At 41.1% G+C, this 27,500-nt stretch overlaps 1 protein-coding gene and 1 pseudogene across 4 annotated transcripts in view; both read left to right on the forward strand.

The window, feature by feature from the left end:
• LOC138007103 (protein FRA10AC1-like) overlaps positions 1 to 27,500 on the forward strand; it is a 119,129-nt gene that overhangs the window by 17,206 nt on the left and 74,423 nt on the right. For 3 of the 4 annotated variants that reach the window (XM_068853829.1, XM_068853831.1, XM_068853828.1), the window contains exons 4-6: positions 19,079 to 19,124; positions 23,964 to 24,040; positions 25,485 to 25,529. In XM_068853829.1, coding sequence (XP_068709930.1) covers positions 19,079 to 19,124; positions 23,964 to 24,040; positions 25,485 to 25,529 — 168 coding nt within the window. Of the gene's footprint in view, positions 1 to 1,221; positions 1,261 to 1,402; positions 1,466 to 3,053; positions 3,156 to 19,078; positions 19,125 to 23,963; positions 24,041 to 25,484; positions 25,530 to 27,500 lie in introns of those variants that run through there. The other variant, XM_068853830.1, reaches the window with a different exon arrangement.
• On the forward strand, positions 21,992 to 23,036 carry LOC138007502 (uncharacterized; annotated as a pseudogene).

The following is a 27,500-nucleotide window of genomic DNA, read 5'->3' on the forward strand; positions in this document are numbered from 1 at the left end:
CCCATTGCAAACATGAAGCAGAATGGATTTTAACTTTGACTTCGGCCGCCATTCTTTGAGACCGTATGGCTCTTCACATGGAGCTTTGCGTGCCTATTCACTAGTTGGCGTCAAAATGCAATTCCCGTCTAAGACCCCAGCTCAAGGTTCCCGCTCGCCGATTACTTGCGCCAAATGCTGTCGAAAAGCCCGCATATTACCGTGGCCAAAAGTGACCATCCAAAACCGCTGAAATCCCCCGCAGTGAACTTCGCGATTAATTAACTGCGAAATGATTTCGCAGTTAATTAATCGCGAAGTCCCTGATTCATTCATATGTTCAGACGAACATTTCGCAGTTAATTAATCGCGAATTCACTGATTCCTTCATATATTCAGACGAACATTCGTAGTTAATTAATCGCGAATTCACTGATCCTTCATATATTCAGACCAATATTTCGCAGTTAATTAATCGCGAAGTCACTGATTCCCAGATATATTCAGACGAACATTTCGCAGTTAATTAATCTCGAAATCACTGATTCCTTCACATATTCGCGAAGTTCTCTTATATGCATATATGTACAAAGCGAATAATTATTCGAGGTTAGTTAACGGCAAAATTTGGATCTGGTATATTACAAATCAAAATATTTTCAAAAATATACAGAGAATTTTCATTGCAAATTTTCATAATGTATCTATAGATATAATCCTTACAAAATTTTTACTCATATTAATTCCCGACATGGTTACAAGATAAAATAATTACTGGTGCAGGTTTATAAAATGTGTATGGTGGTCAAAGTAGCGAAGGCTTTCTAGTTGACCACCATTTTTCATTCAAACGACTACGGGACTGCGGACCGCGGTGGCAGTTTCATTTCACAGCTTGCCCTTTAACACTTTTCTTTTCATTCATCGACTTCGGGACGGCGGACCGCGTTGGCAGCTTTTTTAAGAAGGACATTTGGTGGGCCGGGTATTCTGCAATTGCTCCCCGAGCGGCTCTCCAGTGACCGCTGAATATGTTTCCTCCAGTCAATATTTTCATTTAGAAGAACCTTCCTATATCCTTTTTGCAGCTTAGAATCACTGGGCAAAGTGTAATTCTGCAGTTATTCGTACGAGTTTTCGTGTAAGTCACCACCTACAAGTGCACTTCCGTCCGGGAAAACGATAATTAGTGCCCAGCTTCCAAGACTGCTCCCCAGACCTCCACTGGTTCACAACACTACAATCATGGCACATCCAAATGAGGAAGATTTTACGGCAGAGGTACATCTGTATATATATAACCTGCGATCAGGCGTACTTTTTCTTTAGACTCTAAAGAAAAGTACACCTGATCGCAGGTTAGTGTATACAAGCGGCTACTCTTTCGCTACTTTTCACGCTTATTCATAGCTTTTTGTTGCAGATTCCGATGTGGCGGAGGATATGGCTCTGAGTTTGATGAACAAGAAACAAAAAGTTCTGAGAGGTGAAGATTTTTTGTTTTTTTTTTCTGTTTTGCGCAATGTAAGCACATCAACATAATAATACTATTAAGCCTAGCTCTTTAACTCGCTTAGCTTAATTCTTAGTTACAGTTAACACCCGCATATAAGAACACTGATCTCATTTCATCGTGTTCTTATTTAATGGCTGCTTGGTGAGAAATCAGCCAGAAAGTGTTCTTAAAATATGTGTAAATAGATACAGATTTAGCCAAGCCTAAAAGGGGAGCTCCCGTTTCTAACCCCAGAACGCAATATGTTTACATGGAAATAATTATGCTGTGCGATAAGTCGTTATAGATTTAGGCAAGCCTAAAAGCGGAGCTCCCGGCTTCTTTATTCTTACTGACCTTACTGGCTGTAGGATTAGTGAAAATAAAATGCTTTGGAATCGTCCGCCTTTTGTTTTTCCCGGTTTACGGCTTAATTATGTCATTTTCTTTGCAGCCTAACTACTCCACGGAATTGTAGGTGCTTGTGTGAAAAAAATGCATTTTGAAGCCTCAGTTTTCGGTAATTGTGAAGAAGAGCTCCCCAAAAATCCTGTCGGCCGACTGTCGGTCAACTGTCGGCCGACAGTTGACCGACAGCTTACCGACAGTCTACCGACAGCTAACCAACAGGTTACCGATCGGTTAAGAAAAAAGAAAATTGTGGTAAAAACGAGCAGTTAACGTGACATTCCGTAATGGTGATGTATGACTCGACAGACGTCACCTACTTACCGATCAACTGTTATCAGTTGTTATCAGATGCATATAGGATATATCACTTGCGTAATTTACAACACACCAGACAATGTAAGAATCGCATTGGAAGATAATTTAATCGAAAACTCTGCTAAAAACTCTGAAAACCATAAGCTACGTACCAATACGTAGTTAGTGGAGGGGAAAACACTTTCCTTCAAATCGCCCTAAAATGCAACGCGGCCTCTTATGTTATGTCCATGTATGTATGAATGATGTTTACAATGTGGGCAAGTATCGCTAGCCAACGCTAAAACAGTGGACAAAAGCCATATTAGTAGTATAAGTGCTGCTCAAGGTATCATTATGAACTGCCTTTAGCTCTTTTCGCGTAGTTTAGAAGCAATAGACAAGTAAATGCTTACGATCATTTTAGTTTGTCCCGCCGACAGGTTACCGACACATTACCGACAGGTTGCCAACAGGTCACCAACTGTCGGCCGACTGCCGACTGCCGACAATTACCCAGTTTTCCAACCAAATTGTCAACTTCTACAGGTTCCAGCACTTGGCAAAATTCTCTTTGATTTGGCTGTCTGGGTTTGTGTTGTATGTACGTGGCTTCATAACACCAGGCAATTAGACTTCTATGACATCACTCTGGCAACAAGGCCACATTTTGCTGCAGAATCCAGGCCACATGGAATCACAACTGCGTGCACTGCATGCAGGCTAATGCCTCCACTGACTAAGCCAAGAAAGGCAACTTATTTGCATACTTTGATATAACATGGACATACTGTAAATTGTTATTTCTTCCTCTCAGAAGTGTTAAGGCAATGCTTCAGTGTATTTTTCTCATTGTTTTCGCTGCTATACACAGAAACAAGACTCGGAGAGATGACGTATTGTCAGGAGTCAAAAGGAAATGTAACTCAACTGTTGCTTTGCCTTCGAAATGTATGCTTTCCAGTGAGTACAACAGGTAAATTTTTTGTACCCTCCATTATCTTTTTTATTATTGTTTTGGAATTTTTGTTTTAGCAGCAACAAAATAGCCGTAGAAACATTACAACTTTCTGTAATTTACCAAACATGTTTTCACTTTCAATATCTTGCGATGTAACAAAGTTCATTGCATTGCATGACAATTAATATTACATACTTAAAAGTTTGAATAAGGGTCATAAAGGGACTATCTATAGAGAGAGGGTGAGGTTAATATGTTTAACCTGTTGATTGAGGGTGGTTTTCTCCCATTTGATATACCGGTACATGGATTCTTTAGTAGTAGCCTCAGAGTCCAGGATTCCGAAACAATTCTGTGTACACCATGTTCGACAAGAGTCTGAACTCTGCAGGTGCTCACATACTCGTGTGGAGAAAATTTGTTAGCTGGTGTCACCAACATAACAAGCATTACAACTTCCACACAAAAAAATTATACATCACACACCTGCAAAGCTCCTGGGGGACACTAAAAGGATTATGGATTTTGAAAGTAGTGAAAACTGCAGTACATGTAGCCTTAAATCAATAGGGTGACATACAGTACCGCTCGAAACTATTAGTGCATTTGCATGCGGTAATACCTCGTCTTTGCCGATAGTGTTTACTGCGAAATCACCTAGGTTGGATGAAAACCGCAACCGAGGCAAAGACGAAAGCAACCAAATGCAGCGGCCGACTTAATTGCGGTAATGTGCCGCAAGAAAACAATGGTACTTTGCAAAGCATTGTTTAATATTATCACACCTTGCTCCCCAAGGTAAAGAATGAATATTCAAACTGTTTTTTCACAGCACCGACGCAATGCAACGCACTGTTTAATATGTTCATCTCATTTTGCCGTGACAGCTGAGAACAGAGAATGTTGATAATGTTTCATGATGCCTAATTCTTACATCTTTATCTTTAATAACTTGTAAGTTTTTCGCTATCATGATGAACAGTTCTTCGAAAGGGGTAAAAGGACATTCTTTTAAAAAACTGTGTGGATTATGCGTAACTTAAGTGGCCGCCAGTGCAGTCCGACAGGAAATATGTATATTTAGAATAAAAAGCTCTTAAAATTTTGCGTCCGGTCCAAATAGAAATGTTTATAGTTGTTGAAAAGCTCTAACTTTGAACTAAACCTCACTACAACATGTAATGACTTAAAGATTTATACACCAGCGAAGAACGGTAACTGTATTCCCGAAGTTTCTTAAGCAACTCCTGACCACTCCTTGTCGCGCGTTAATTACGATCATTTCTGATTCAAAATGTTAAGTGGCAGGTAATTCAGGAGTTGAGCTTGAAATTCAGAAATATTCATTCTTCTGAATTGTTAAGATTAACTTAAATTAATGCTTCAACGATCTCACGATAGACGGGTTCAATGAAGCCTCTGCCAATTTGGCAAGTTAAAATGCAAATAAACTATTAAGCTGCATGCTTCCGTCACGCAAGCGAGAGCGATAGCTCATGAAAAACGTTGTTTGATTCAAACTGCTTAACAAGTTTGTAACAAAATAATGGTAAGCCACGTTTCTCGAACGGCTGACAATTACTTGTAAAGTTAATCGTTTTCTTCCATCTTTCGGTCGATAAGATCGAAATGACTTTCGTGTATCTTTCAAGGCCGGCCGCTGGACGAGCGGCGTCACCGTTAAGACGAGTTTTCCCAAACACATGTAAATTTCTTGATAGAATTTCTGCTGATCTTTATAACATCTGGATTAAACAGATTTCGAACAACTTTTAGAAAGCTTGTCGTTTGCTGGAAAAAGAAAAACCGTCAACACTTTATGAAAGCGACTTCATTATAATCGAATGTGCCAAACTTCGCATATTGTAAATACGGCAAATACGCATACTAATTATCGCTGGGATTGATCCGCAAAAATGTGCAGATTTCTTTGATAGCATCTGCTCCAAATAAAAGCATACTGCGTCCTCTCTTAACCGCGGCGTAAATCAACTGGAAAAAATCCAGGTAAAACCTCGGCTTTCGGTTACCATAGACGAGGTTTTACCTCGGTCAAACTGGGGATTGAACCTGCGGTTTCACCTAGTCAGAACTGCGGCAAATGCACAAATAGTTTTGCGGTACTGTAATTGGGTTGCTGCAGTAGTTTGCGTATCCTCTGTGTTACGGTCAAGAAGTGCCTTGAACTGATTACCATAGCCAGACAATGTCCAGGTAAAACCTCGGCTTTCGGTTACCATAGACGAGGTTTTACCTCGGTCAAACTGGGGATTGAACCTGCGGTTTCACCTAGTCAGAACTGCGGCAAATGCACAAATAGTTTTGCGGTACTGTAATTGGGTTGCTGCAGTAGTTTGCGTATCCTCTGTGTTACGGTCAAGAAGTGCCTTGAACTGATTACCATAGCCAGACAATGTTAAGGAACCTTTTAAAAGGAGAACAAGTACGCTGGAAAATTAGTCACACATATGTCGCCTCTGGCTGACACCTGTATGTCATGGTATCGTCCCATGGCCTTTGATTTGAAGCAAAACAACATTTTAAAAGGACTAGGGAAGGACAGGAACATTGTAATTTTATGACGGGACAAGGGTAATGATGTAGCTATTTATTATACAGAGCAGAGTGTGACAACAGACTATTCAAAATTATCAACGGCCCCACTAAGTTCAGGTCTCTTCCTTCTTCTCATCTGTGAGAGCATTTACAGCATTTTCTCAGGGAACTTAAGTAGAAGGGCCACATGGATCCTGATGCCTATGGGGCCATTTATCCCAGTGGGTGTCAACCTGCTAGGATATAATTAAGATGCACAAACCATGGGCGCCTAATTCCACTCCACCGTTCCGACCTATAGTTTCCTTCATAGGCACTTAAAACTACCAATAGACTTGGCCAATTTATTTAAGTTAAATCTCCTTGAACCACATATTCAATCAAATTTCACTACTACAGACTCCTTCACTTTTGTGAAGGAAATTAACAGTTTATCACCTCATGGTAAGTTAATGGTTTCTTTCAATGTTGGAAGCCTTTTTACCAACATCCCTTTAGATTTGCTGGTAAGTGCTGATGCACTGCACTTGTGGAAATGTTTTAAGGAAGGGGTGTTAAAGGCATGTGATGAAGTATGTGGGAAGAAGAAAGGGAGGAGAGATCAGGGGGACACATGGTGGTGGAATGAGGACGTGAAGGAAGCAATAGCGAGAAAGAAGGATGTGCATAAGGAGATGTGTAAAAGCCCTGTCTAACTCCATCTACCTTTATGCAACATGTTGAGCGGTCTTAGGTATTCTTTATGATGTTAATTAACTTCCTTGGAAGCCCATAGGATTCGACTATCTTCCAAAGCGAGTCTCTCTGGATGCTATCAAATGCGGGCTTGAAATCAATAACGTTGATCTTAACAGATATCTGGAATTCAAGGCTTTTTTCTACAAGTTGCCATAGGACAAAACACTGATTGGAGCAGGAATGTCCCTTTAGAAATGCAGCTTGGTTCTCTGTAAGGCGTTTGTCAACAGCATCTCTAATGCGCATCAGGACCAGGGGTGCAGAAAACTTTTCCAGCTATGCTCAGTAGAGTGATGCCACGATTATTGGCACAGATTGTGATATCGCCTTTCTTTGGTATTTTGACAATAACCCCCCTCCTCCAGTCTTCCGGTATTCTTTCACTAGTCCACACTGCAATACATATGTGACCTCACACGGGAAAACATACACTAACGTTTTAACGTACCCTGTTTTTTAACTACACCCCAAAAAAAGGAAAATCCCTTTCTTAGACAGTTGATAAAAATAAACCAGTACAATTAAAATTGTACCAGTTCAATATATTCTGTACCAGTTAGAAAAAATTGTACCAAAGCAACAAATTGTACTACAACAGGTACACCCAGCGGTCCTGTTCCAGTTGGTTCTTTTTCTCAATTAGCCCCTGTACATTTAGTCTTCCCGTTCCAGTTGTCCCAGTTTCAAGCGGAGTTGTGTGACTACCCTGATCAGGCAGCAGCTTCATACGTTCTTACTGATCGTAGGGAGAGATTCCACATTGGTTTTGAGGCGCCATCAGTTTCCTTGTGTTCAGCTTCTGCCAACATGTACTCTGCCCTTGTTCACCTGTCAGTCACAGATGCTTACCTCGAGACAGAGGTCTCGTGTGGGAGGGTGGCAGGCCCGTTTACTACCTGGCCTTTCCCAGATTTGCACGTCAGCCGTTTTGGGGTTATCCCAACAATCAACCTGGTCAATGGTGTTTGATTCTTGATCTCCCATCTCCTGAGGGTTACAGCGTCAACGATGGCATCCCCAAGCCTTTATTTTCTGTTCAGTATGTCACTCTTGATTCTTTTATCTATGGCATTATGGCTCGGGCCAGGGAACTCTTATGGCCAAGTTTGATGTGGCGAGTGCCTACCGCAATGTGGCCATCCACTCGCAGGATCGTTGCCTCTTGGGCATGAAGTGGCATGATAAATATTACGTGGACATCGCTCATCCCTTTGGACTACGCTCAGCTCCGTACATCTTTACCTCCATTGCAGGCATGGTCGAATGGATACTGACTCATAACTGTGGGGTTGATTTCCTTCGTCATTACTTGGATGATTTTATGACATTGGGTCTGCGGCAGGCTCTCCAGGCTGTCACTACAACTTGCAGGCATGCATCCGGCTGTGCTCCATCCTCAGCCTCCTCCTTCACCCACGTAAGCTGGAGGGGCCCACTACACGCCTATCCATCCTTGGCATTGAGCTGAACTCAACGACACTACAGGCCTGGCTGCCGGTGGAGAAGAGAGATAGGATCATTGCTCTGTTAGATACATGGTCAGCTAATTGTTTCAGAGCTGGGATGGTCTTAGTTTCTTGTTGATGCCTGCTTGGGCCCCTCTCCCTGACTTCCAAGACTCGTCAGATGCTGCAGGCTCCCTGGGCTTTGGAGCGATTTTCAACAGCCAGTGGTTTTTTGGGCGTGGTCAGCTTCTTAAAAACCTCTATCTATAGATCGTTTTCACGTGACGTCATCATTTTCTAAAATCCAAAACTAAAGAGCCACGAAAGTTTTTATCCTCATCAGGCATAAGAGGCGGTAAATTTGTATCCATTTGCAATTTTAAAGCTCAATAGCGTGCTTTGTTTGGAAACCAGAGCATTTTGAATTTCTGAGTTGTAGCGGTGCGTGACAGGAGGCGATGATCGAGTTTATTGAGAAATATATATTTATCTCATGGTTTTGAGCCTTTTTAGAATTTAAAGCATTAGGAAAAGTGCTTAGGTAAATAGCTGTCTGTTCAGTACAGATGATCACTCCCCTAGATAGCCAAAGTAAGTAACAGATGTTGACACTATTTTCCGGCCGCCATATTGGTGCACCACAGATGTGCACCAACATGGCGTTTTCACACTGGGCTCTGTAAATTTCTGCGAAACATTTCGACGAATATCTTCAGTTTGGGGAAACGCACAGGCCTAAAACTTGGAGAAGTGTCTTCTTCATTTATCTTCTACAACATCACGAAGTCTTGACTTTTTCCACTGGATGGTTTTCGATTTATTTTTTTATTGCGTGACAGTGAAAACGATCTATTGCTTATAAGGAACTGTTTCTGATTGTTGTGGCATCTCATTTGTGGGGTTCTCAGTGGTCTTGCGGCGGGTCGAGTTCCTGTGTGATAACGAGTCAGTGGTGGCTGTATTGTCGTCAGGTACCTCCAGAGATGCAGACTTAATGGTTTTGTTGTGTTACTTGGCATTGTTGGCAGTGTGCCATTCATTTTCTTTTACAGCGTCATCAGTTCTTGGAAAAGCTAACCTTGTTGCGGATTCTCTCTCTTGTTTCCAGTTGCAGTGTTTTCATCACCTGGCCCCACAAGCCGCCGAAACTCTCACGCCAATTCCTCCAGCTCTCCTGACAGGGCTGCAAGTTACCTGACAACGAGATGCCAGTTTTTTCTCCCTCAGGGCCTCGCTCCATCTACATGTTGGGTTTACTTATCCGCCCATCGTCGCTATGCCGAGTTCTGCCGTCAGGAGTGCCATTTGAGTCCAGAGGGGGCCCTTGTGCCAGCCGATGAACAGTCACTTATGCGCTTTGCATCACTGTTGGCCGATAATCTTCACCACTCATCCATCAAGGTATACCTCAGTGCAGTGCGGTCCCTTCACATTGACAGTGGTCAATTGTCTACAGCTGCAGCGTTTATTGAGGGGTCATATCATATCATATATCTTTATTTACCCTCGGATTTTTAGAGTAGCTTGGTATAGCTAATTTCTCCAAGCATTTACCCTCCCAACCATGATACATCACAGAAGACGGACCACAACACTTGAAACTACATGCCCTACTCTTTGCGACAAGTGTACGGGTTCTTTTACGTCCCACAGGATTATAAACATTGAAGGGTTGTGAGAGAGGACCTCCGGTTTATCGTCCTTATCTGAGAAGACTAGAGAGTCTAACCATTTGCAGGTGAAATTACAAAGGCAGCACTTTCTCCTCAGTTATTTAAAGACCCTGACTGGTGCGTGGTGCGGGTATAAAGTGTGCACAGCGTTCTTTTTCCCCCCCCCCCCCCCCCGACTTGCCTCCGCATTACAATTGATCTCCTTCAGGTCATTCAGCGTTCCTTAGACTTGGGCGGCGTGTTGCCTGGGGTTTTTTGGTTTCTTGCGTGCAGGCGAGTTCACCACTAATTCTTCATTTGACCCCAGTATCCATCTAGCGGTTAGTGACGTACAAGTGGATGCATTGGTGGAGCCTACTTGCTTTAAGTCCTCTAAGACTGACCCCTTTCGCATTGGCTGTGTCATCTACGTAGGCCGTGGTAACAGTATTATTTGCCCAATGGCGGCCCTTGGTAACTTCTTGGCTCTGCAGGGCCTGTCTCCAGGACCGCTGTTTTGCTTTGCGGACAGACGTCCCTTAACTCAGCAGTGGCTGTCATCCATGGTGCAGTCTAGTTTACACTCAGCGGGATATCATGGTTCTTACTCGGGTCACAGCTTCCAGATTGGTGCGGCCACTACAGCTGCGGCTCGGGGAGTTCCGGATCACCTACAGTACCGCCTAGAAGTATTGACCCCTTTATCGCGTCATTACCGCGTCACCCTGTCGCGACTTTCCCTCGGTATTCCCGCGATAGGCCGCTTTTCTGCCGAGGGAAATTTACGGCTAGGCTCCAAAGTTGCCACGGGAAAGTCAACCGAGGTGAACCCTCGGTAATTAAAATTCCGCGGTAGAGTTGGGTTTCCGTTGACTTTGTGTTTCGATAAGCTATTGTAGATTGTAATGTTGAGATCCCACCGAACAACAGAAACTGAACAAGTTTCGGCTGAAAAAATTGCGAACAGCAAAGAGCCGCTAATCATGCACCTTGGTTTCCTTTCCTTTTACATGGGAAAAGAATATCCGTACCGTAGCTAGATTCAGACCACATTTGAAACCTTCTTTGCGACATGCATTTGTATTTTGATTGCAGTGATTATTTCGAAGACTTATGGTGGACTATTCATTCGAAGGTTCGACGCTTGTCCCACTTACGTGGACTTCGCCGTCATTTTATACATTTAAGTTTATGGGAGAATATGTCCGCTTGTTTTTTGCAGCTCAGCGCACGGAACATACATTTATTCATTTATTATTTCGATCTCCTGCAAACAGGAGAGGGTTTTGACAACATTTACAAACTGAAAGCTTACATGTTCAGGGTGAACGGCTCGAAAACCTTGCGTGACCAAGTTACGACTTCTTGTGGTTTCCTACTGCAGTATTACTTTCTAAGGTTGTTTAGTGTAACAAATCACAAAAAGAAAAACACTCCAAGGAAAGAACCCACGATAACAAACCCCTGAAATAGTCGAAAATTATTTGATCTAAACTGAAAAGATTGTTTTCGTGCTCTGGGTAATCATTGGTGCATATCGGCGTGGTTATGCAAATTTATCACGAGTGGACGCCCGCTGCGAAAAGAGTTGCACGTGAAAGCGCAACGTGAACACTGGAGCAAAGATGGTTCGAATTTGTTTCGCTTGCTGGTTTTGCATTTGTTAAAATTCGTATGCAAACGATGAGCGTTCAGATAAGTAAGAGACTTCTTTTATCCACTAACTACAGTCTATTCTTAAATTTGTTTTCCATGCGTAATCAACATGCTGCAATTAAAAAATATTTATGGAATTCAAGTAGGCCATTGCACGACTGATAAAACAACGCAAAAATGTATTTTGTTGCAAATGCTAGGATATAACAATTTATTGCTGATGAAAAGCGATGAAAAAAGAAACCATTCTTAAATTATTCGTCGGTATGTTTGGTCTCAAAATAGTACCGACAAAGGCTCCGATGCCTCGGAAGAATGTTGCGATTAAAATTGAAATTTGACAAGTTTAACAATAATACAATGTATGTGGAAGGAATACCTGCTTTTAACCAAAATGGCGATGATAAAACGAAGACAATCGCACAAGTTTGAATTTCAGGTCTCCAAATGAAATAAAGTCAGGCTTAGACGGAAAGAGATACAATTGAACCTTTTTCAAAACCAAACAAATAATTTCTCACGCACACATACAGTATTACAACCTGGAGAACAATGAGTGTTGCGTTGCCTGAATAATCAAGCTGTCGCTTACACTGTATCTGTAAAGAAGTCTTCAGTTTTACATTATGTAAAGATTATAAAATTTGAGTCCTTACGTAAAGGCACACTCTCTCATTTTGATTACAATTTCTTGCATTACGAATCGATTCTTCACACCATGAGATATAAAATTTGACAGTCTTCCGCTTATTTTACAAGAGCAACAGATCATTGTTCTTTCCCGCGGCAAGCCTCGTCTTTTCTCCCGCGGCAAATTTCCCGCGGCAAAGTGCACCTCGGTTTTACAGAGGGAAAAAAATTTGCATACCTCGGTGCCGCGCGTCCACTACCTGCGGCAAAGACGAGGTATTGCCTCGTCCCTAGGGGTCAATACTTCTAGGCGGTACTGTAATCAAGACTTTAGGCCGGTGGTCGAGTGATGCTTACCAACGGTATATCCACACACCTATTGGCGTTCTGACCCAGGTGTCCAGTCAGTTGGTTTAGCAGGTAGTGCATTGACGTCGTTTTTGGCTGGAGTTGGGTGCCTCAGTTCTGGTCCCTTGAAGGGCTGTGGCTGAGTGGCCACAAGCCCCCGTTGCTACGGGTTGTCCAACCCGGAGGTCCTTTCGGCATGGCAGGCGGGGCTCTTGGCTGGGTTGCATGTAGGGCAGACTTACGGGGTGTTCCACCGACCTGGGTTTGGGTCGTTGGTACCAGTCCCCAGATCCTTGGGCACCCAACCTCCATTTGTGACACAGGCGTTGAATAGGGTAAAATGCAATTTAACTTAGTTAACGACCTGGAGCAAGTTGCACAGGAGAGTGTTTAAGGCTGCATTGTTAACAGCCAATTCTTAGCAGAAATGTTATCGATCTTTCGCTTTGTAAACAACAACACGGAATATTCATCGCTCCAAGTTTGTGAGTTCTTATCCCGGTAATACAGTAGCATGATTTTCTTTTGTTTTGGGGTGCGGGTAATAGGCCAGTGCGGGTAATCTGTTGAACTTTTTTTCCCCTTACGACAAAAATAGACCATTGCAGGTAATCTGCCGTGCGGGTAAACGTCTGGAAATTACGGTAGTACCTCTCTGGTGGCCAAACGATCCAGGCATCCCAGACTGGTCCCCCCACATCCAGCGGCATGGGACGCGGAAAATATGGCCAACTCGTCATCAGCAAGTGGCCACTCCATCTAGCCTCTCCCATCCCGAAGACCGTCTGTAGTGGCTCCACGTGCCGCCCCTGGCCTTTTAACAGAATTCGGTGGATCTAGGGGAGAAAACCCCAATAAAAAATCCCACCATGCTGGTGGCAGTGCTGCAGAGTCAGGATCCCCGATCGTGGGGTTCTCCCTGCCATTGGACTCCGGACCTTTCCCTGCATAGGCACCGTGTGTTTGCTGCTGTGCAACAGTACTCCCACGATAAAAGATTTCATGCACAAGGCGTCTTCCAACATCTACATGCAAGCCCATATAAGTCCTTCAGCGATCGGCGAGAGGCGACGGGGACAGGATTAGTGAGATCTGGAAGTCCCTAGTTTCAAACCGGCACGTTTAGGCGGCAGAGTTCCGATTCAGTCGTTTCACTCTTGGATAGGAACAGAAGAGTGCCTCGGCAGCGTTCTCTGCGACTGAGCAGCCCTTTTTAGGATCCACTCTGCTCACCCTATTATTGGGAGGGGGCTAGAAAAGGTGCCCTAAAAATAGCCTGTTCCACCTACTCCTGGTTGGAAAACCGCATCCGGCAGGATCACCGTTACAGCGGTCGAAATACCTACAAATTACAATTTGCAACTTGGAACGTTCGTACGCTTCTAGATAACCACGAACATACTGACCGTCCTGAAAGAAGAACTGCCTTGGTATCCCTCGAACTGAAGCGTTTTCAGGTTGATATTGCTGCCCTTCAAGAAACCCGAAGATCCGGAACTGGACAACTAAGTGAGCATGGGGGAGGATATAACTTCTACTGGCAAGGAAGACCAGAGGCCCAGCTCCGAATACATGGTGTTGGATTCGCAATCCGGAGCGAAGTGACCAAGTATGTCACCTCTCTTCCCCATGGCGTTAACGAACGCATCATGAAAATGCGTCTTTCTCTGGATAAGGATCAAGGTGCTACTGTCATCTGCGCGTATGCACTAACCTTAGACGCTGAAGAGGAGACGAAGGAAGTCTTCTATGCAACACTCAATAACATCCTAGCGAACATCCACAAAGATGGCAAGATCATTATTCGTGGTGATTTTAATGCAAGGGTCGGAAGAGATCACGCTCTCTAGGGGACCATCGGCAAAGAAGGGGTCAGTAATTGCGACGCTAATGGAGTACTTCTGCTTATTTTTTGTGCAGAGCACCAGCTAGTTATCATGAACACAATATTCTGCCAAAAGAACAAATTTAAAACTACCTGGCAACACCCAAGATCTAAACACTGGCATCTGATTGACTTTGTCATTGTCCAAGTACGTGACCAGGGCGATGTCCGAATCACGAAATCAATCACTAGCTCAGATGACTGTTGGACAGATCATTGTCTTGTACGCTCGAGCTTTGCCCTGAAACTTCATCACAAGAAACGGCATATAGCAAAACAACCGAAAAAGTTGAAAGACTGAAAGATCCGGCACTGCTTGAAGAACTGCGGCTTGCTCTCCGTTAGTCCCTTGCCTCCGTTGCCTCAATAAGGTTGAGGAATTTTGGCAGGCTCTGAAAGCAGTCATCCTCTCAAGTAGGGAAGCCACGATTGGCTACAGCACCAGGAAACACCAGGATTGGTTTGATGAAAACGACTAAGTCATTGAAGAGCTCATAGACGGAAAGAGGAAAGCCTTTTGCACTTGGCAAAATGACCCTACAAATGAAACTAAACGCTCTGCCTATCACAACATACGGGCAGAGGTCCAAAGGCAGATTCGCCATATGAAAGATCAGTGGTGGACTGCGAAGACAGAACAACTTCAGGGCCTTGCAGACAAAGGAGATACCTGTGGTTTTTTCAGTGCTACCAGGACAATCTTCGGACCCAGCACACGTGGGGAGACGCCCATTAAAGACAAAAATGGTACTCTCCTGAAAGATACAGTGAGCATCAATCAGTGCTGGAAAGATCATTTTCAAGAACTTCTAAACCATGATTCTACGGTTGACGAATCTGTTTTCGACAAGATCCCGCAGTTGCCAGTCAATGCTGAGTTAGGAGCAGAACCGACCCTTAGTGAGACAAAGTCATCCATCAAGCAAATGAAAAAAGGCAAGGCCCCAGGTGGACTCTTTAGCCACCAACGGGTGCACAAGACTAGAAGTTGAATAGACAACCTTACTTTTTTTCGAGGGATACCATGATGCTGATGATGGATTAAACATGCTCTGATAGTTTTTTTCTGGAATACGGAAGGGCGAGGCACTTTGAATTCGATGTGTTGGATAAGGTTGGTCATCTTAGCTTCGAATTCATTGAGCTCAGGAACTTGTGGTGGTGTTTCTTTGAGTTAAAGCCATATGTCTCACGGTGGTCGGACGCTGTGGATGGATTAAGGAAGTGGTAGGTGCGCCAGTGCATTTTGTGATAAGCTTCTCCATCATTTCAATCAGTCTATAGGTATTTCTTGTTAGTCGGTATTTGTATGTTCTTGGTTGAGCAGTTAAAATGACTGATTGAAATGATGGAGAAGCTTATCAATAGAATGTGCTGACTGGCTGAAGTATTTGACTTTGTAAATGGTTGATAAGTGCTTCGGTTAAGGTTAAATGTGACGTCTAGAAAGTTGATTATTTGTTTGTTAGCTTCTGTGGCATATTTCTTTCTTGATGTTATCTGTGTCTGTAGGTGTGCCGTTAGTGATGGCTAGTCCATTGTCTCGGTAAAGTCGTACGTTTATATTAAGATCCTGGAGTTGGGAGAGGAGAAAGCTTCCCACGAGTTCACATGTTTTGGCGCTGTCCTAGCTTCCCATTGTTAAGTCGAATGTTGTATTCCCTTTCTTTTGCCAGGGTATGTGCTTGTGGATTAAGATGGAGTTTTTAGCGTGGATTATAATGTTTCTTTTGTCGGTGGTAATGTTGTCATAGTTGGAGGCGAAGTTGAGTGCTTTGTTTAGGAGTTCTTGGCTGATGGATAGATAGAACTCTTCGATGTCGAAACAGATGAAGCTGAAGTGTTGTTTGTTTTCGATAGATTACAAAGCACTCGACTCCAACGATGAAACAGGCTTGTAGGGATGAACTTGTAGTTTATTTGTTTTTTCCTTCCATATATACTTTGCTTCACTTCGAACCTGCATCCCCTTGGTTACTAGTCTGGTGTGCTAACCACTGCACCATCACAACAACCCTGCTGCCAACAGAGCAATCAGTGAAGTCATTGGTTAGCCACAGGGTTCCGTGCATTTAACATTCAAGAACATATAGAAAATATAAATAACATATAGATACAGTACCGCTCAAAAGTAAGTTACCACCCTCTTGCGAGATGAGAGTCTCATCTCTAGAGACGAGATGAGACGAGACACTTGTCTTGAGAGACGGTTCAAAAAACTGTAAGTGTCTGCATAAACAAAAACGTTCCGAAGATTAACCTGTTTACGAAGACACTAGCACTCCCAAATGTAACACTTGACACTAAAGTTTTAGGTCGAAATGCGGTTTGGCTGTGCTGTATTATTGTCTTTGCATGTAGACACGTGCCTGTGAAATCTGTATACACTGTAGTTTGATTCGTAGTTTATTTAGAGAAGAAATGTTTCAATAAACTTGTGCGGCAGGATTCGGTTCGCGGTGGTTTGTTATCGTCTTTGTGTGTGCACATTTAACCCTCAAATCGGCCGGTGAAATCTACATACACTGTACTTTCATTTGGATTTGTTGTCCAGGAGAAATGTTTCCATAAATTTGTGCGGCATCATGTGGTTGGCGTGTCGACTTTTAGGCCTTGAATCTGCCCGTGAAATCTACATTATTTCGAGAAGAAATTTTCGATAAGCTTGCGTGGATGCATGTAAACACTGTTAATTGAGCAATTTCCTGCAGCAGTACTTAAAGCTGAAATCTATCGAACTGCCATAAAAAAATGTCTTTCAAATTCAAGCGAGTTTATCAAGTGAAGAGAATGCGATGACAAAACTGATGCACATTTCAATAACAAGAAGTCACGTCGCCTTATTTGCTTACTAAACGGAGTAATTGACTGGTTTGCGTTCATTCACAATATAAGTTTATCTTCTTTATTTCCCTTCCAATCTCAAGAATGTAAACTGCATTTCTGAGAGTTCGTTTATTTACCTGGTTGTTATTGCTCATCATGATCGCATTGGTTCTGTTAATGGAAAAAAAAAACTTATTACTAGTGGTCATGACTTTTATTACACATTTGGTGGCTGCTAAAGAAGCTGTTTTCTTTTTCTTTCTTCTTTGGGAATTCATTCTCCTGAGGCACTTCCTTTATGTTGGATAACGAGTGTTTTTTTTTTCTGTGATTTTTTCAGCTGTTGCGTCGCCTGTTCAAGGGTGGCTTCACTTGGGACTTTCATTGTGCGCTGGTGACGCGACAAAATTTGAAAAAAATTGCATCACTGGCGCAAGCAAAAAATCGCTTGTTTAGCTTCGACTTTAGGAGATGTGTTCATACACATTTATTTAATTCATGAACGAAAAATAAGCGCTTTCATGGCAAATGTTCGTTGACCGCGGTGTCTCTTCACAAAACTCTATTACTTTAATTTGCATGAAACGCTTGGACAAATAACTCAGATAAGATGTATCACACAGATCTGACAATTGGAGAGGTGGAAAATAAATTTGTTTCATACAACATTCCAAGTTCTTGGCCCTTTTCATTGAACGGTTTCAAATTTTTGTTGTTGTTTCGTGACAGTGAAAATGATCTGTTGAATGAATTAAGTTCTCAAAAGTGAAGTTGTCAAACTCGAGTTTGTTTTCATTTACCATAGCAGCTAAGTCTTACTTTATATGTACTTTCTACTTGCTAGTGGCATCCCTGTTTTCTTCGTTTTTTCCCTGAATGTATTTATTTTAGATTAATTAGATTTGTTCTTCTTAATACTCTATTAGATCATGTGTGTGTATTACAACCCAGAAAATGCAAGCTCATGATTTCTTTGAAACTACTCAGCTTGCTTAGTTTATACTATTCTGATTGGTTTTTTGCCTGATCTAAATAATTTATTCTGTTCTTTAAAACGTTTTCCAATGTGGCAAAGAAATGGATGTATGGTTAAAAATTTCCTGCACCTTTAAGATGTTGTAGGTCATTTTGTTCCTTAAGCTAACTTAAAGGTAATACGAGCAACAGAAACGTCCAACTTGTCTCGTAACATTCTGTGAAACTAGTCAAAAAATGTTTTGCAAAAAATAGAGGTCCACTCTACTTTCTGCAACACACTTCAGCAACTTGCAACAAATTTTTGTTGTTGCGAGGCAGGTTACACTTGGGATGTAAAATGTGCAACGTCAATTTTCGACTAGTTTCGCAGCAATTTTTTTTTGTTCGTATTACCATAGCCTTAGGTTAAATTGCAACCAAACTAGCTCATTCTGTTTCAACTTAAATCAACTTCTTTCAACTTAGATCAAGTTGTCTCACTCCTAGGAAGCAATGAGTTAACCAGGGGCTGAGCAAAAATGGTTGCTCATGTTATGGCTACACTAACTCAGTCATAAAACTGCTGAGAAGTGATTAATTTACTGCTGACTTTAAACTGAACGTGGTGTGACTGCTTTCAAAAGATATGACCCTTCTGAACCAAAGTCCTAATGAATTGTACCCTGATATCTTATACAAAAAAGCTTGAGCTTTAGCATACTACTAAAGCAAAACTAAGTAAAGGACAAGTAATGAACAGGCAAGAGGTAACACAACAACGCAAGAACTTGGAACGAAAAAGGCGTTGGTGAGGTTTGCATGTCGACCTCAAGATTTTGTTGTGCACTTTTGCACCATTCACAGCAAACGTTAATCATGTTTTAACCCATTGACTCCCAGGGGTTCCCCATTGTAGTGTAGGTCACGTGATGGACATACGGGATATTAAGAGAGCGGGAGAATGTTATTAGGAAGGTCTTGAGCTTAAATGAGTCTTAAATGCGGTTGTGAGTTATCGTTAAGCACAGAATACAACACCCATTGATGAGTTCAGGCCTGTTTGGGTGTCAAAGGGTTAAAGGTTGTTAGTTAAGCACGGTTTCATGTATACGGATTTTTGTTGGCAACCCATGCATTAAAACCCACTTGAGTCTCATTTGGTGTGAATGGGGTATTAGATCCTGTAGATTCTGTTCAATTTGTATAATGGTTGATAATTAATTTTGTGTATATTTTACCTTCTAGGGAGGAAGCAAAGAACCAGAAGCATGAATTTGTTGCCTTAGATGCTGTATCTTTTTATTGTGAAACAGTTCGCATTAGGTATTACACTTAAAGATCGATGTTGCCAAAGGTGTCACTATTTAAACTAGAGAAGTGAAGAAGACACAGTATTCTCAGGATATCTGTATGGGCTCTTACAGCGGTGAGTCATGGGCCAGTATCTGACTTGTGAAGTGAATGAAATTATTGGTATTTTGAGTTGAAATTAGTACAGTATTCCATGAGAAAATGAATGACAGGGTGGTCATTCTGTAAGTTACATGTAGACAAAGAACACTAATTACATGTATTAGGATAACCACAATGGTGGATTTTCATTTATTACCCAGTAATTGCGTTCACACACGTGAATAATAATTATTATTGCTACAGTTGCTGGCAAAGTGCTGAATGAGCCACCCACATGTAATCATATAGGTGAATACTAGATGTATGCAAGCAATTTCTATCTAGAGATACAAACAACAATGTTTTTGAAATTGAGTCTTGGACAAATTGATATCAATGGTTTGTAGCATAACAGGCACCTGGTCCAAGCTTACTTTGATATCATCTCAGGGGTTGTGCTTCGACGGACGTAAAACATTAAGCCTAATTGTATAGTGTCGCTGATTCAACAGAGCTTGTGTTGAAATTTCTTGTCCTTACTGTCCCCTTTATTCATACTGTTTTGTTAATTTGAGTATGACACTTTTGGATTCAAAACCAAACGGACGATCACGAATCGAGTTCTATAGCTAGTTTTGACTTAGAAGTAAAAGAGATACGGGATATACATGTAAATTAAGGAGAGCATGAGGATTCAATCAAAGACGGTGAGTTGGCATACGCTGCCGAACCTTTTGCCAATGAAGAATGGTTGAAAAACTATGAATGAGATGACAGAACTGAGAGTTAGAGGCTGCTTTTCAAGCTAGACTTGATGGCTCAGTAGATGTAGTCTCAGGAAGAGTTGCAAACTGAACCGACAATGATCAGATGACATTGATAGTTGGTTAAGCTATGCCATTTTCTGGGTCGCTTTCATTGTTTAACAAACAATAAAGGCATTCTCCAAAGGAAGAACTCAATCTCTCTCTCTCCATTAAAGATGTAGCTTTCATAGGTCTGGTTGACTAGTGAATGGCCTTTTTAAAGTGTTTTCAAAACAAGCTGGCGACTGCCAGAGTTCTGCTGGTTTCTTGATTGTATGTCACTGGCTACTCTTGTCATAATGTTCAATCAGCTTGTGACAAGCTAACTCTGCGTTGCTTCTTATCCATAACTCGGCTGGGTAACTTCACACTCAATTTTGCAGCAATAATACATATGCAATAGGAAGTAAGCTTTGTTTAAAAGAAAGCTCAAATCACCCGCTGTATTTTGTGCCGTTCGCATTAACGATTGTCACCATCTTGACCTTGTTTGAGTGCCTCTTCTTCTTTCGGTCGCTTCCAGCTGACAGCATAGCAGAGAAACGGAAACATCAAACTGTAAGCACACTTTTTTCGTTTGGGTAGAAGGTCACGTTCCTCAGGTAGGTGAAGAAATTCGGCCAATTCACACTTGTAGTCATTTAACAAGTTGTCAGACTTCCTCATTGTTCATTCAACCATATGATTAATATGTTGTTTGTTATACTTATCAATCAATGCTTAAATAAATTACAGCTGTACGGTTAACCGATTTGATTTTTAAGGGACATCATGGAGTCATGCCTATTGAAATAAAAGTTGTTGGAAAATGCAAATTTTGCTGTATATACATGAAGAAGTCGTAACAAAAGAACAATGCATTTTCAGATTGCGGTCTACGCGTGGTGCCCAACTGCATTATTTATCGGTAAGAGATAATTACTGAGGCGTGCAGCATTATATCCAATAATGCAGCGAGCGGAAGTAATTATCTATTACACTTGGTAATTAGTGATCGTCATCCAAACCCATTGTTTTCTGTCTGCAATTATATCACGGAGTGTCGCCGCCCTTTTGAATTTTTGTGGAAAACAATAAATCAAACAATAATTATTTGTGACGTTCAGGTGATGTTTTTGTTCAAGGTAACGGTTGCATAAGCTGACATAAGCTGACATTTACGTGTGAAAAATGCAACCAGAAACGAGTTATTGACTGTTTGTTTGTCAACTTGAAGGTAGGTGTCAATTTGCATATTGCTCGACAAACACAGTTGTTTCTGAAAGTCAACTCATTGTCGTTTGGAATGATGCCAGAAAGCTGCTGGGAAAGCAGTTCTGAGGAAGAATTGTTTCTTACGCAGTGTTAATTACTGTTAATTCAGATGAATATGATGGTAAGTACTTACTTTCAGTTGTTGCAATTCCTTTGGTTTGGTGTACTTGTGTGTAACCCGATGTTGTAATTGTTGCTCAGGAATGAGTATGTCGATAAGTGAAGGGGATGGAAAATGCTCAGAGGATAATGTTGTCATTAGTGAAGGTATATATTATTTGAACTTTATTCATTAAAGTAATAGAAGTGGATATGGATGCAAATGTTCTTGACTTTGGTTAATTCTTTTTCTAATGAGACAGATAGTCATTTTCAGTCCTAATTGTTTAACCAGGAGTATTGGTTGTTACTATATAGTGGAGGATTTCGTGCTCCAATCTTCTCTGATGAATGTCGGAGATTTGAAGACATCTGGGTTTCTGGTGCTAGTCAAAGGAAGTGGAATTCAGGGCACTAAATATCTTTGGAAGAATCGCGAGAGACAAGAAATGAAGCTGTGATAAAAGCTGAGTACAGTGGCGAGCCTGTGCTAAACCAACGCATCAACAAGATGTCTGACAAGGACCTGGATTTTTATTTGGCTCAATTTGTAGCTGAAGTGAGGAAGGAAGATGGACAAGAATACCCTGGCAAGACCATTTAAGAAATGATATGTAGTTTACAAATGTTATCTTCATCTCCAACGTAAGGGGCCCTTATTTCTAATTGATGAGAAGAGTTGTGAATTTTGTAATTTGAACTCGGCCTTAAATTTTATCTTAAAAGAGAGGGCGGGGGAAGGAATTGGTAGTATTACTACTCAAGCAGAAGTAACTCCAGATCAAATTAGGGGGGTTTCTGGAAGTGACACGCCCAAATTACTTAGAAATACTGTACTTTTTGGTTTGGGAAATTGCTTTGCGTTGCGAGCAGGGCAAGAACACAGAAACCTAAGAATGAAGATTTCTCAGTTATTACTACATACCGATGAGTCTGGTGCAGAGCATTTGCAATACGTAAAAGTAAGTAAAAGTAAAAGTAATAATGGATGCCTGGCTCATTTGCAAATCAAGATTAAGGTTGTTATAGCATATAAAAATGTTGAGAAACCAGAGCGCTGTCCTGTTAAGATTCTTGTATTAAAGAAATTCATTTTATTAGCGACCTTTACCGAAACCAAAAGGAAATGTTTGGTATTACAAAAAGGCTGCTGGAAGGGAAACATTGAGAAATGTTGTTAAAAAGGTCATGGGTGTGATAGTCATTTCATTCATTGATAGTCATTCATTGCGGCGAAGTTGGGCCACAAAACTTTACAACAATGGGGTGCCAGAACAAGTATTCAAGAAACTACTGGTCATCAGTCAGTAGAGGGTGCAATAGCGTATAATTTATATGCACATCGTCAGCCATGAAGTTTAAAGTGAGTGCTGTTTTGAATCAATCGTGAAAAGAAGAAGACAAAGGAAAGGTGTGATCGCGAAGATGCAAAGGATCAAATCGAGCAGCATGAGGGTTCAGACAAAAAGGAGGTGTCTGTTTGTGATATAGGGTTAAAAAGTATGGAAGAAAGGCATGACAAAGTTGAAACAAAGGGGGAAAGCTACAAAAATATTGTTATTAACAGTGCTGAAATGAAAATTGAAATCTGTCATAAGTGACAAACTGTAAGTTATGGATCTTTTTTATATGAAGAGTGCTTGTTGTGGTGTTTTTGGTTGTTTCTAGTCAGTAAAAAATATGGGGGAAGTGCTTCACCAGTGGAGATATGCATGTAAAGCATGCTGCATTATTAAAACTAAAACATGCAGCATCATTTTTAATAACGCAGCTTGTTTTAGGTTTAATAATGCTGTGTTGCATAATTCCCCTGCCACCAAAAAGGACCGCACCCGTTTTTCTCTCAGCATTCGGTGATAATTAATGCAGACAGAAAACAATGCATTGATGATCAGTAATTTTAGAAGCGATTCATACTGCACTGCATTATAACCGTACAGCAAGATGAAAAGTCTTGAAGCAAACTAGCACGAGTGTCGAAATCTAAAATTATTCTGCTAATTAATACCAGCAATTTAAATTGAGCAAGTGCTTCTTTTTTTTTAATTCCGCCATCAAGTATTTGCACATGTGGAAGCAAAGCAAAACCTAAACCCGCTTTTGAAACGTGACTGTGTCGTCTCAGTTATCTCTGCCTTTCAAAGTGGAGATTTTGAATGAAGCTACATTGTCTTTTCAGTATTTACTGATTTTGTTTTTACTGCCATTGACTTTAGGATAGGGCCAAACGTTGTCTTATTTTGCTTCTTAGTCTAGCAGTTTTTCATTTTTGAAAAGTGTTGGGTATTATTTGTTGGGATTTTTTACAGTCAAATAAATGTACATCTAAGTTACAAATTTTGCATGGGAATCGGTACTTTCCCTCACGAATTTTGTTTTGCTGATAACAATTTTATTTTCTCATTCATTCCATTATTATTTTCTTTTTTGGAAGCTCAGACGAGTTTCATTAATTCTATGTCACTTACATATGCCTACATTTGAGTGAAATGTGCTTTTTTGGAATATCAGTGAATGGATTACTGGTTTTATCGTGATTTAATTTCCTTTACATCAATAACATGAAAATGAATGGCTAGTACTCAAGGCACAAGAAGATGATTAATGATTACGTCTTGTATTATGGGAAAGGGATAGAGCATTTCAGGAGAGATAGGTTTGTGAATTTAATTTGACATGCCAGGTTTGTGAATCTAAAAACTTAAGGAAATTTGAAAAAAAGTGTTTTGGAGATAGGTCTCTAATAAGTGTTTTGCCAATATAAGAGTTGTCATTTGGCAGCAACTGCTATCATTCAGTCAAATAAATCAATTACCCAACACTGATTATGAATCACATTTTGTCACTTCTGCTGATTGGAAATGCTTAACATAATGATTAAAATAAAAGAAAGTGTGATACAGTGTTGGTGCTAAAATTGAGTGCAAAGAACCATGCCGTAAAAACGCACCCCTTAGACTGACAGCCCCCCCCCCACAAACTAAAATGAAAAACCACCTCTAATGATTATTTGTATGAAGTAATCAGGACTTGAACCATACATGTAGATGAAATCTACATTTTGTATGATCTGAAAATCAATCAATCAATCAATGCCAATTATTTGATTGATATTAATAATCAGTAACCAATCAATGCTAAAGAAATTTGTGATTATCAATTTTTATCGATAATCTGTACCAATCGATCAATTGACTGACATTAATTGACTATCATATTTGATTTGTTTAATCTTAAACAAGATTACCAAAAACACAGTGTCTGAGCGTATTTAATCATGAAAACTACAACAAAATTTTACATTTTCTCACAACGGTGATTTATACGTCATGGTGGATACCAGCAGAAGATTTTATGACATTGATACTTGTATAATCTCCACAGAATTGACAAAAGAAGATGAAAGTTGCTTAGTGAATGCTGGTGCCTTGTTTGTTTCTCTTTCCTTCTGTGTGTTGATGAAATATGTCAAACTTTACGTTACATACCATCCACAATACACAACTCATGACATGACAATTAACTGTCTACGCCTGATATTTACATTTTTTTTCTTTGAAAGCAGATAAAGCGAGGTCGGACAATAAGTCTGTGTTCTCGATAATTATTTTGCATTTCTGATAAGTATGACACTAAATGCTGCATTCAACTATTATTAGGGTAATATTATGTTGTTACGGCGTATAAAAAATAAGAAAAAAAAAAATTTTGCATGAACAGCATCTGAGAATGAAAGCAGTGAAAGTACATGTAACAGCTATCGCTATAGAGAGGTGTGGTGTGGGTGTTGTTGACTTGTGCTGTTTTTAACATTAATTTGATACCAAACAAACAATTTCAAGTTATCTCAAACATTCGAACTAGTGTATGTAGTGCGTACATCCGTGACATGCTTAGAATTTCTTGCGAGCACTTTTGTGTGATTATCTGCCAATCTATGGCCAATCGATTGGCATTGATTGATCAATTGATTCTCTGATCATCCATTTCATTGGTTGTTCACGTCCTGAGAAATATCCCTATGAAAGAATTTGAATATCCCTACATGTTCATTCAGACATTGTAAGATGGTACATGTACTGACATTCAATCTTTATTAGTTTCAGAGACAGAAGTGACTTGGATATTATAAAGCAGGAGCACAGGTAGTAATAAATAATAATAGAAACAACAGCAGAGGGGTGTTCTGTCTGCGGTTCCGCCATTTTAGAATTCTTTCATGAGCATATCTGCTGGCCTTGCTAACTTGACATTAATTTTCCCACATTTTTTCAAGTGTGCTAAAGGTAGCGAAATAAAGCTAAATAATGGTGGTCTTGTGAAAAGTTCCAGTTTGTGGAACCGGACTGGAATGTTACATTGGCGATGAGGATAAAGGTTTTTTGCCACAGTTGGGAAACGTTATTTCGAGAGTTTTATCGATACGGAGCGTTCTTTTGGAGATCGTCATGTCATCGAACAAGGATAGCGCGTTGAGTTCTGGAAGTTTATTAAGCACAGATGTCAAAGGGCTTCCTTGCTTCAACCCCAGGGATGATCCCACGAATTTGGCAGTACGATGGAAACGCTGGAAACGATCTTTTAACTTGTATTTAACAGCCAAAGGAGTTACGAATGACAACCCACGAGTTGCGTTACTATTGCATACGGGCGGAGCTGAATTACAGGAACTCTATTTCTTTTTGGTTAATGAACAAGAAGAGAAGTCATTTGAGGCCTGCGTAAGCATGCTAGACGAACATTTTGTACCCAAGGCGAGAGACACCAGTTCCGCCAGATGAGCCAACTAAACAGCGAGAAGGTCGATCAGTTTGTTTCTAGGCTAAGACAAAAGGCAACCACGTGCGAGTTTGCCAACGTGGACAAAGCGATTGGAGATCAGGTAATTGAGAAGTGTTTTGACCCTAAACTGAGGAGAAAGTTTCTGGAACGAGCGAGTGCGACTTTGAAAGATTTACAGGACATCACAAGAGCATACGAGGCTGTGGAGCAGCAGATGAAGGCGATGGGTGAATCGGTGAACGCACTGAAACACAATAGCCACTCTGGTGGCCGGAACAGAGGAAACGCGAACCAGCAGAGATTAAAACCAAACCGGTCCAGTGGGGTGAGCAGATCACGCTGTTATAACTGCAATAGACAGGGCACTTTGCTAGGGGCTCAAGTTGTCTGGCACGAGGCCAGAACTGTAATGAATGTGGAGCTAAAGGACATTTCTTGGCGTGTTGTAAGGCGAAAGAGAAGTGGCCTGCGAAAGGGACGAAGAAAGACAACGTGAATCGAGTGTTAGGAAAGACTGTTAGTCCCAGTGAACAGAACGATTATGCATTTGTGGTCCAACACAACTACAGGAGTGAAGGAGATATTAGCCTTAAAGTCAGAGGAGTGAGGGTACAAGGCATCTTGATCGATAGTGGAGCAAGTTGTAACTTGATCGATTACAAAACGTGGAGTTATTTTAACCAAAACCACGTGGTATGCCTATCAGCTCAATCGGAGAAGAAGATATTTGCATATGGACAAAAAAAACCAATGGATGTTGCTGGAACATTTACAACAGAGATTGTGTGTGAGGCTAATGGAGAAACATGCGTCGATGAGTTTACAGTAATAAAGGGAGATGGCAGACCATTGCTTGGTAAGAGGACCGCTGAACAGCCGGATGTTCTAAGGGTCGGACCTGAGAAGGAAGAAGAGGTTTATACTGTAACCGAACAGGGAAACGACAGGGATATAGGGCTACAAACTGAAACTTCACATAAACGAAGATGTTACACCAGTTGCGCAATCTGTGCGGAGGCTTCCATTTGGATTATGGGATAAAGTTGACGAGAAGTTAGACGAGCTACTTGACATGGGGATTATTGAAGAGGTACCGGAGGTGACGCCAACGACATGGGTTTCCCCATCAGTTGTTGTTCCGAAGGCAGGCGGAAAGGACATACGTGTTTGTGTTGACATGAGATGAGCGAACGAGGCAATTGTTAGGGAGAGACACCCTATTCCGACCATAGAGAAAGTGCTGTATGATCTGAACGGAGTGACAGTGTTCAGTAAGATTGATTTAAAGTGGGGGTTCCATCAGATCAAACTGGAGGAGGACTTGAGCGCTATTA

This window comes from Montipora foliosa, chromosome 6, assembly GCF_036669935.1.
Source record: "Montipora foliosa isolate CH-2021 chromosome 6, ASM3666993v2, whole genome shotgun sequence".
Classification (NCBI taxonomy): Eukaryota; Metazoa; Cnidaria; class Anthozoa; order Scleractinia; family Acroporidae; genus Montipora; species Montipora foliosa.